General features: G+C 43.4%; 1 protein-coding gene across 2 annotated transcripts in view; it reads left to right on the top strand.

Annotated features, from left to right (window-relative positions):
- The first annotated feature begins 2,177 nt into the window (after window positions 1-2,177).
- The window catches only part of GABRR1 (gamma-aminobutyric acid (GABA) A receptor, rho 1), a 28,916-nt gene continuing 19,950 nt past the window's right edge, over window positions 2,178-11,143 (top strand). For both annotated transcript variants that reach the window (XM_010148459.1, XM_010148458.1), the window contains exon 1: window positions 2,178-2,299. In XM_010148459.1, the coding sequence (XP_010146761.1) occupies window positions 2,178-2,299 (122 nt within the window). The remainder of the gene's footprint in view (window positions 2,300-11,143) is intronic.

The following is an 11,143-nucleotide window of genomic DNA, read 5'->3' as shown; positions in this document are numbered from 1 at the left end:
CTTCTCGGGGCACCCGTTTCCAGTGTCTCACCACCCTCTCCAGGAAGAATTTCTGGCCCCCAGAGCTGGACACAGTACTCCAGGTGGGGTCTCACCAGAGTAGAGTAGAGGGGCAGAATCACCTCCCTTGATGATATTTCAATTTTTCTATGAACAATAATCCAAAAAGGGGGGATTAACCACATTTTTTTGCCTTCTCTATAGTTTTTGTTTGTGGTTTTTTTTTTTTTTTAAGTAAATTCGCTCTGTTAATGAGAGGATGAATGTTTCCCTCCTCCTCTTGTGTGCACCGTGGGACCATCAGCTTTTCCAGGACAGCTAAGTGAATTCATAGTTATCCATTGGTTATCAATCCCCATTGCTTATCAATCCCCATTGCTCATCTGGTGCACAAGCAAGGGATTAACCTTTCTTAAAAATGTGTATGGAGAAACAAAAATGTATTTCAAAGAGAAAAAAAAAGTTCCTTTGATGACAGACATCATAAAGCTTCATATAGGTTTTTGCAGAGACTGAAAAGACTATATCTAATATCACCACAGCTGAGAAGAACGGTTATTAAGGTATATTTTATTCTCCTTGAGAAGGATACATGAATCAGTGGAAACTGAATGCGGGTAAAGGTAAGATGGTTGCAACTTCTTTGAACAGCAACAGCTATTAACCATTGCGACAAACTGCTGGTGACCGCCCATCTCCTGCAGCCTGTGTGGCTTCATGTAGGTAAAGTTTTAGCACAGCAAATCATTAAATTGAATCTTGGCTGATAGAATGGAATTGCAGCGGCTTTCAGTGCATGGTTCCTGTGGATCTTGAGGGAGTGTAAATGCTCACTGAAGTCAATAAATCCACGGTAGCTTAGACCAGGTAGAGATCTGCTCCCCAGGGTTTTTTAGAAAGGGCTTTCACGAAAAGAGATGGACGACTTGACAGACTGCTCTAAACCAGAAATCCATGGGTAACAGGCAGATGAGCCTTGTCAGCAACGGGATGGGACAAGGCTGGTGGTGTCTGCAGAGCACGTGGCAACATCTCCATGTTGAGGTACAAGAGGGACCAGAGATGTACAGCTTTGGGGGGAGGCACAGAGAAGGAGAGTAAACAGGGAGCTGTGGGTTATGCATGGAGGAGGAGAGATCCAAAGAGGTGGGCAATGTGACTGGCTCAACCACGTATTTCTGCCCATGTTGTTGTAGTTTCTTTAGCACTAGTGAGGATTCTGTCAGCTGCATGAGGCCCAGCACATTGGCACCCTGAGCTCTCCAGCAGCTCTGGCACTTGCTGCTCTGCTTCTCGGGCACTGGAATGGGCTGCCGAGAGAAGTGGTGGAGTCACCATCCCTGGAGGTGTTCAAGCAGCGTCTAGACGTGGCGCTTGAGGACATGGTCTGGTAGGTACGGTAGTGTTGGGTTGATGGTTGGACGAGATGATGTCTTTTCCAACCTTAATGATTCTCAGCAGGATCCCTCCAAACAGCCCTGTGCAGAGAGGAGAGCTATCTCCCTCATGCTATCCTCCTTCTCCTTCTGCACACTGGGATACTTCCCAGAGACCCTGCTTAGGAGAGCAGTGAGGTATGTGACCCAACTCCTGAAAGCACTGACCGCTTCAGCCACAGCACAACTGTATATTAAAGTAATGTAGAAAGCCACCCAGGATCAAAATACTGTTTGTAGAGCTAAATGGAAATGAGGTTTTGCCGGAAACTGATCCGTTTATTAACACTTTTCAATCTGTTGTAATGCCTGTAAACAAACATCACTGCAACACAGATATGTTTAAGAACAACAAATGACACCTGCCTGACCAACTGCATTGTTTCAGTTAGCCAGGCAGAAATATATATATGCTACAGCCCACAGGTACTTGAAAAGGGTTCAATTTAAACCAATTAATAAAATAGCCTGTTTGGACAAAAATAGTAATTGTTCTCTGAGAATACGTGAATTCAGCACTGCTAGAAAATCCCTGCCATCTGACGTAGAAGGATTTATAGGTTTAGTGGAAATTGCTTTCCCCACTGTCCAGATTAAATACTGCAGGATGATTTTTTGTATGAGTAAACATCCTTCCAATAACGATCAGACCGATAATGTCTTAAAACGAGGAACAGGATCTACATTTTGGTTTTCTTCTTCTTGTATGGACTATTTCTGGATGCAGAACCTTCAGGTAACATGTTGACTGTCCATAAAATGCATTTTAGCATCTTCCTCCTGCTGTGGGGATGGGTTTTATCCACTGAATGCAGAGCCCACCGACAAGGAAAAGAAATACATGAGGCATACAAAAAAGGCAGGTGAGTCTCGGTTTTTTTGCATTTAAATAGCTACAGTTTGGACAAATGTAATGGTTCAGGTGAAGATGTAATGACTAACAGATAATTAGAGTTTGCATTTGCAGACTGTGATCTTTCAGTCAAAAATATTTTCTGTTGCTGCTTTTGCCAATAAATAAGTTTTAATGCCTTTTCTACAGTGAAAATTATTGCTCATCCCTAAAAATAAAGGGTTTGTGAGGTATCTCAAAGTTTGAAAAGGTGCAAAAAAAGAAACATTTGCTTGTATTTATTGTGGTTAAAATGTGGTAGAGTGCTTACGTGAAAGTGGAGATGAAATTTAGGTCCGTGAGGATTGTTACGTTCACTGAAGATTAGTTTTACTTTAGATGTCAAATGAAAACATTCAATATTTATTTTATTATTCCCATACCATTTGTTTTATAAAGCTTTTGAGAGGAAAAAAATAAAGTCTCTCTGCAAACTTCAAGGCGATGGTCAGTTACCAGAAGAAGTAGAAAGAGCATTCAGTGTATTGAATTAAGATACTAACCTTATTTAAAATATTGCCTATTCTTCTCTTTCTCTCTCTCTCTCCTTTACAAAAAGACTGTGTAACATTTTTCTTCCACTACCTTGTAGACAGCCATTTTAAGAGGTTTTGAGTTGAGGAAGGTTTTTTTTGCTATAAGTGAGTTCTGATTACTTTTATTCTATTTGGGGAATATTTGGAACTTTGTATGAGGATTTTTATACTCAGGCACATCACAAGGTACATCTGGAGGAAAAATGCTTTGGGTTTTTTTGTTGGGGCATATAGCTGACACGTGTAGTTTTCTGTTCAAATGTTGTGTACTTCTGCTTGTGACAGGCTGAACCTGTGCTGTTTCTGCTTTGCTGTAGTCACTGTTTACATTCTGTAATGACTCCGTGTCACCATCAGTATCGCAAAGTCTATGGGATGGAAATGCAGGAACTTCACTGTCCTGTGGAATTCAAACCACTCCTGTTCTCCTTCAGGAAAAATGACTGAAAGGTGAAAGGGATGCAAAGTGCAGCGCTTTTTGTTTTCCTGTAGCCCCTTGTAGCAAGTCAGGGCTACGTTACAGAGTGACTGCAGTGTCCCTGTTGTCACCTGGGGGTCCACGAGCCATTTTATAGACAGGAAATGGCTTTAGCAGTGACGCCACCTTCGTGGAGGTATAACTGGCAAAATGGATGCAGTGGCTCTCTTCATGGGATTATATGGGACACAGGGATACATTACTAGACAGTATGGGTGCCAGACAGCCATGAAACCTCTATTTTTGTAGAGGCTTCATGACCGTGGCAGAGGAGGTGCCATGCTGGCTGTAACAAAATAAAGGGGTGAGAAGCAAGGTACCACCATTTGAGCTGAAAAACATCCAGCAGAGAGGAATGCTTGCGCACAGCCATGTTCTTAACATCCTTAATGAAAACTCCCACTACACCAAGTGCTTAATAATGTCAGTGCAATTAAGTGATGATACAACAAATCACAGCAGCAGAGTGTTTAAAATAACATGAAAATTGAAAAGAATACCTATTCAGTTCATGTAGAAACTGCCTCTTCACATGTGCTTTGTATAAATGGTGTAATTGTGCCAGGACAAGCCCATCAGAAAGCCCTCAGGCATCACAGCTCTGAGAAGCCAGGTCCACCACCCTCCCAGTGTGCCCACGCTGGCCTGGGAGGGCATTTCTGCCCTATTTCTGCCTCAGTAGAGCAGTACTGATGCTGAGGAGGGGTGATGTGGAGAGAGGAGCAAAGCTGGCGTGTGGCTGTAGGGTTGTCCATCAGCAGCATGGTGTCCAGTACAGTGCTCACTTTCCCCTGTGATGGGATAGACAGTGAGACATCAATGGTTTTAACAGCCTTAGCATTTGTAAGGTGAAAAAGGGTGATTGTGCTCAACTGTCTAATTTGGGGCTAAGCACAAACAACAAAGCCTTCTGTATGAATTGTACACTGAACCTCTAATTTATGATAATTACCTTCAGTGTCAAAGAAAGTCAGAATAGGATCACAAGTATTTTTTAACTTGGGCTTCCATCCATTTGCTTCTGGTTTATGCTAGTTTGGTTGTTCTCCATCCAGGCATTTGCAGGTGGATCAAGCCCCCTTTTCAGATCTCTTTCAGATATATTCAGAAGATTAAGCTTCTTGTATTTCTCAGTGTAGCATGCTTCCCAAGCTTTGACTCAGTCATTTGCTTGTTTTCCTCTGTCCCTTCACTGCTTCTTCCGGATTGACATCAGGACTGGGTGCAGTATTTATACAGTCCTCATGTAGATGCTGTATAGAGTTACTCCCCTTGACATCTTGGGATTTTGGTCATGGTGTCTGTTGCAGCCCTGCAGTGGAAGATCATGTTTGTCCAACATGCCTGGGCATCTGTGTATGGCAGGACACCTCATCTTAGAGGTACAGCCTCTTTGCTCTCATATGTAGGTCTCTACGTTAAGATGCTGATCATGTAAGGCAGTTTTGAAGCAGACGCAATTCCTTTGCATTTCAAAGTCAATGTCTTTTTCCATCACAGAATTAGATCCTGGAAGAAGAACAGAACAAGGCGGGATGCTATACAACATCAGAAAAAAATTGCAGTGAAGATTGGTCCTGAGCATTTTGTTATTGACAGTTCCCCCTCTCTTCAACACTCAGCCCTGCATATCCATTATGCAGAAGAAGTTATAGCAATTGACTTTGTTACTCCACTCCGAGCAATGTTATCTCTTGCTCCATAAGGCTTGTGGTAAGGACCAGGATGGAAATCCATCCCTTCACTGCAGCCTTTACCTTCTGAAGAGAGCCACAGGCCTCAGTGTAGATTGATGAGGGGAAAAAGGCTGACTCCACACCACCATGGGATGCTCAGGGTGGCTTGATTTGCACCCACGGCCTCCCTAGCCTCCAGAAGCCCTTTAGGGGCACAATACCATCCGCTTGCCCTACTGACAGGGCACAGTGCCAGCCACCGGTGTTGGCAGGCAACGCAGGCACCTGCTATAGAGACCTGCCACCTCGGGTGTGCTGCCAGCATCCTGCTGTCCCTGACAGACGCGTCCAGCTTTGCTCCTGATTCCCGTGGTGCAGCTGACAGAGGAAATACATAGGCTTTTAGCTTGTTTCTTTGGATGGTGCAGTTCTGCAAGTGTTAGTTTCTTCCAAGTAGACTCACTTGCTCTGAACTCAAGCGCTTTCAAATTAAAGCTCACCATTTGCTCCACAGTGTTCAGCCCCAGGGCTTGTCCCTTCACCTGCTCAAATCCAGCTGAGCCCACAGCCTTTGCACTCTTGCTAATGCGATTGATGGGGTGAATGGGGGGCTACAGGGTCAGGCACCTACTCTGTCACAATTTTTGGCACTGCAGGTACCCCAAAGTAGCCATTCTAGCATGAGATGCAGCAGCCCTGAAGAAGGGTGAGCAGACAGGCATGATTTCCCCATGAGAATTCATGCATGTACCACAGTCTTTCGGGAACTGGGTTTGCACGACTGGAATTTTGCAAAAGGTCCCAAATAATTCCTTAAATAAAGCTGATGAGGCTTTGGGACAGAGTGCAGGGTGTGACAAGAAAATAGCAAGTAAGTGTAGGTCAAAGTACGCAGAGTCACAGTGAAAGCAGCAAAGTAGATTATTGCATGGGACTTGTTATAGAGCCCGCCAGTATTGCAATTCACTGTAAAAATGTCTGTGTGCCAGTCAAAGGCACTTATTTTTGCTAATCTGCAGGACAAATCACCTCAAAGGAATTTCACTTCAAAGAGCAGCAATATAAAAATAAAACCTTTCTCACCTTGCAGACCTGCTCACAGTTTGCAGTCAGATGTGTACAAATCCCACAGGGTTTGCAAGGCTTTTTACTTCTGTTTAATCCACGGTGCCAAAACTCCTACAGGAAGGAGCTGAGATCCGGAACACTGGCAACAGGGCTGTCTGCTGCTTTCCCAACTGCTCAGGCTCCTGGAAAGCCATCAGGCTGCACGGGTGTCACTAGAAGGATACAAAGGGTCAGTAAAGGTCACAACATCGTTATGCCAAAGCCTGTGTTGCTAATTAGACTTGAAAAATCTGCTGGAGAGGATGAGCAATAGGAAAAGAACTGTCCTGGAGCTGAGCCCGGGTTATTCTGTCAGAGCTAACTGCAGGAAAAAGAATCTGTTTAACACTAAAATTTCCCTGGACATCATTACAGCCGCCTGTCAGACAAACAGCTCTCAGCAGAAAAGGTTTCGCTGTACAAGATCATGTGTGTTCAATCTTAGCTAAGACACTCAGTTTGTGTTTTCAGTCATGTCCTTACCATTCCTTGGCCATGTTACGATTGTTTTGCCCCACACTGGTCTCCAAATAACAACTCATTTTCCGCTCCTCTAGAGCTCCCTGCCCATGTTTCTATCAGCAAGATCTATCTTTTACAGCAGTTGAGTGACATCCTCTACAATAAGCTGTTCTGGTTTTAGTATAAGCCCTGGGCTTGTTATCACAGTGTCTTTCTCATGGCCAAAGATCTTTCTCTTCATGACATTTTCAGATGTTATTACAATTAGTGACAGTCGTCTTAAGCGATGGGAGCCACCCTGCATCATGATCGCCATGGTTCCTTCACAGTCCTTTCTCAAAGGCTCAGCATCATGCTGAACATCTGCAACATTAAAGTTACCTTCCCTTGCTTTTGTTGAATTTGGATAGGGCTTCTGTGTTGTCCTCTGTACCTTGGCCATGCTGTGTGTGAGCTGTCTGTGCCCTGTAAATCACACGTGGCTATCCTGGTACCCTCACTGAGGCTGCCTCTTACACATAGGGCAGCTCCTACCTTCTTGCTTTCCTAATGCTTTCCCTGGCTGTATAAATTCATCCCTAACAGGATTTCTTGCTTTACCTCCCAGCACTTTAAGCCATTCTCTTGTCCTAGAGTTTTTCTCTTATGTCTTATCTTCAGGATTGATCCTGAAAGCATTTATTTGCACGAACAAAGCTTACTAATGCAAGCAGTCTTTAGAGCAGATCTTGAGAGTGCACGATAAGCCCGTAAAATGCCCGCTGAAAGCATTGCCTATAGGAGCACATTATCAGAGCCAGATCCCATGGAGCACTGAGCACCCGCAGCTCCCAAGGCACTGCTTTTTAGGATCAGCAGTTTGTGTTTTGGCATGACACCATTTGCAGCAGCAGTGCTGGGTCTCAGGAGAGCAACGAGAGCCCCAGTGTGGGCTTCAGGCCAATGCAGCTGAGTCTCTCCATCTCCCCTGATGGTAACTTCCCCTTCCTCCTTTTGCCTCCATCTCCTTCACTCCTTTTGCCCATTCGAGGTTCCTTCTCTTCTCCAACTTGTTGTTTCTCTTCTTCGGTCCCTGACTTTCTCTGCCCTCCTCTTTGTCCCTAGACACCTGTCTTGTCCCAGTCACACAGCTCTGCTGAGTTTGGTCCTATTGCTTTTAACTCTATTATTCTGTAACTTCCTTCTCTACTTCAGTAGCTGTTGCTGCTGCCAGTCTTACCTCTTCTTTCACTTTCCAGAAATGCTTTTCTTCTGTCCAACAGTGCTCATCTTCTTTATCCTGTTACACGTTCTTACTTTTTGTTATTGCTTTGCTATTTCTCTCATTTGCCTTCCCACTCCTGTTGTTCTTTCAAGTAACTTTAGTCCTGCATGACAACCTTTCTTGGAAGCCTTGCAGGTGTTTTTCTCACAACCCAGCCAAAAGTATCCTCTCTCTGCTTATCACTGCAAACAATGATGCTCTGAAAATTATGTTTTACTTTCCACATTATCACCAGCCTCCTTTCATCCCTTCTAGAACTTTTTTCAGGTCTACACTTCACATTTCTTCCTATCTATATTGAGGTGATTCATGGCAGAATATTGTGTCAGTGGTACTTCTGCAGTTACGCTCATACACCCACATACTGTGCCACTTTACTGTAACACTGATGATAAAAACTCCACTCAACATCTCCAGCCTGTAACTTGCTCAGGATCAGCAGCTTCATGTTGTCTTCTAGCTCATCGTTACTCCAGTGTGTTTTATGAGCTGGTGTGAAGGGGCATAACAGGCTTTAAAATCCTAACTGCAGCCCAGCAAAAAAACCCCACCCAAACAAACCCAAAGATACTGCAAGGCAGTTTCCTCATTCCTGAGTACATACAAATAATTTGGCTTTCTGATTCTGGGTTTGGATTAACATCTGGAATGCTCCTGCTGGCCTTTCTTCTAAAAACTGCCCAGTCACCTTCCAAACTCACATGTGTTTTCAGCGCTCACTTTCATTGAGAGTGAACTTCACAGTGTGACAACATGCCGTGTTTACTTGCTTTCAAATTTCTTCCCCTTGTGGAAAGTCTTGAACAATGGCATCCTGTTCACCTTCACCATGCTGCTCCTGATTTTATATTGTTGCACTCAATCACTTGGCCGTTGCCTCCTTTCCCACCCAAGAGAGTCCTGCTCAGGCCGCCGGGGAGTTCTCCCCATCTCCAAGCTCGGTCTCTCCTCTTGCTCTGCTCTGTTTTTGCCAACTGTGGGCATTGGATGCGTGAGATGTGGACATGCCTTGGTGTTTCTGATAGCACTGAAATGCTTTCCATTTGGCTTGCTGCTCCATTCCCAATAACATCTAACCTCCTGTTTGTCTTTCTGAGCACTGTGGAGCATTAAGCTGATCTTTACCAAGAAATAACCTTAGTGACACTGAGACCTCCTTCCTAAGCAGTAGCAGTTGATGGGGAGACCATCACTATCTTAACATTGTTTCTGAAAGTACAATGGAAAAATTTAAAAATACAAAGTACAAAGCATTGTACACTTCTCTGAATTTACTAACTGAATTTTTCTGAAGTCACTTGGCATCACAAGATTCTGCTCTAATTCTCCACCCATAGTTCCCATTTTGACTACCTTGAATGGTTACATATCCTCAGTAAATACTGTTGCCACTAATTATTCTTTTCTCTAAAATAATTTATAAAGCTATTGAACAACACTAATCCTATCAGATTTCCACATGACTATACTGAAAATCTTTTTTCACAGTGAAAACTCTCCACTATTCCTCTGTTACTTATTTTCTAACCATTCACATGCAGGGAACTACCTTCTTTCTGACTGGCTGATTTCTTTACAAGTCTCCAGAAAAGACCTGTCAGCCCTCCTTTGAAAACTGAGGCACACTGTGACATCTTAGTTGACCTCATCTACAAGGTCAATAACTTTTTAGAGAAATCTATTATATTTATAGTGCATAACAACCCTCAAGAAAAATCAAACTGCCTCTCACTTTTCTTCAATATATACTATATTTATCTGGTATCTACTATTGGTCGTTTTTAATGTCTTTCTAGCTAATTTGTCCAGTGCAGCCGTCTGCAGCTCTCAGAATCCACATGGAGCTCTTTTTCCAAAGAAGTGGAAAGCTGTCATGCTCCACTCCTGTGACATCAAAGACTATTTAAACTCTGGTTCAACAGCTTCTGACTTAGCTTTCTTCTGGGTAAAAAGCCTGGTGACTTGTTACCATTTAGCCCATTTACTTTAAATCTGTTCTGGTCCTGTGTCAATATGAATAATTCTTAACATTGTCCCAACAGCAGAATTGTTACAATTCTGTATTTTTTGGAGTGCAAACCAATTCCCTAATTGTTGATGGTTTTGATAGCCCTTAGAAAGACAGAGTGCTTTCATTGCTATAAGTAAGGAACTAACTACTACAAGCACAGTATTGATAATTAGATAGTTATTGCCCATTCTGCATTTGTACAATTATTTCTCTGTACTCCTTGCAGTTCTTTGCATTGTCTTTCACTGAAATTCATCTTATTGACATCAGATCTTTTCTCTAACGTTAAGGCTGCTTTGAATTCTGATCCTAGACCTCAAAATGTCTGTTTCTCTTTCAAGCACGAGTTTGATCGTCCTGTCATCTACATTATTATTGAAAATATTGACTAGTAGTTTCCAGGATGCAAGCTGTGAGATGTCATTTAATGTCTCTTGACAGCAAACTAAAGGCTGTTACTATGATCACGGTCTTTCAACTGTACTGAGTCACAGTTTCATCTCAACTGTATTTCCCTGGTTTAGTAATGAAATATTAAAAACCTCATGCAAATCCACTTTTCCTCCTGCTTACACTAAGGTGGCCAGTTAGATTGTCAGAATGGACATGAGACTGGTTTGACGTCAATTATTGCAAAGATTCATATTGAGTGATCTTTATAATCTCGTTATCCCTGGGGGGCAGACAAATGGATCACAAGTTTGTCCCAGTTTCTCTCCAAACATCAAAACTCCAACATCCTTCTTTTGTCCCCTGCTTAATGCCAGGTTTTGTGGTCACCCTCACCCTCTCTCAGGGGCATCACCTGTCTGTGAGGAGTCCTGGGAGGTACCTGCTTACAGCTCAGAGGCTGTAACAGCTGGTACTGCCGGTGCTTCCGGGGAAGTGCCATCAGCCTCTGTTGACTTAAATATCTCCAATTTACCTGAATATTCCTTAACATGCCCTTCCCTGGTCTGCACTGTGCTGACATCAGCTTACAAGTCAATTTTTCTTCAAAGACTGAGGCAGACATGAAACCTTTCATCACGTTCTGCATTGCCCTGATAGTCGCTCCCCTTCCCTTCATCCTTTTCTCTGTTTCGTTTAGCCGAGCCCTGGCACCATGCCCGCTTCCCCCTCCACTGACAGGACCCACCTCCGTCACGCTCCCTCCTGCTCCCTCCGACCCTTCCTTTCAACCTGTGTAGCACATAACCCAACAAACACTCACCCTCTGGATACAATTTCTGTCACATTTGGCACTTTTATTTTTGCAACCTCAGGTACAGTGCCAAGATC

This window comes from Eurypyga helias, unplaced genomic scaffold (genome assembly GCF_000690775.1).
Source record: "Eurypyga helias isolate BGI_N326 unplaced genomic scaffold, ASM69077v1 scaffold7253, whole genome shotgun sequence".
Lineage (NCBI taxonomy): Eukaryota > Metazoa > Chordata > Aves > Eurypygiformes > Eurypygidae > Eurypyga > Eurypyga helias.
The sequence above is the reverse complement of the archived record's forward strand: the minus strand, read 5'-3'. Positions and strand labels throughout refer to the sequence as shown.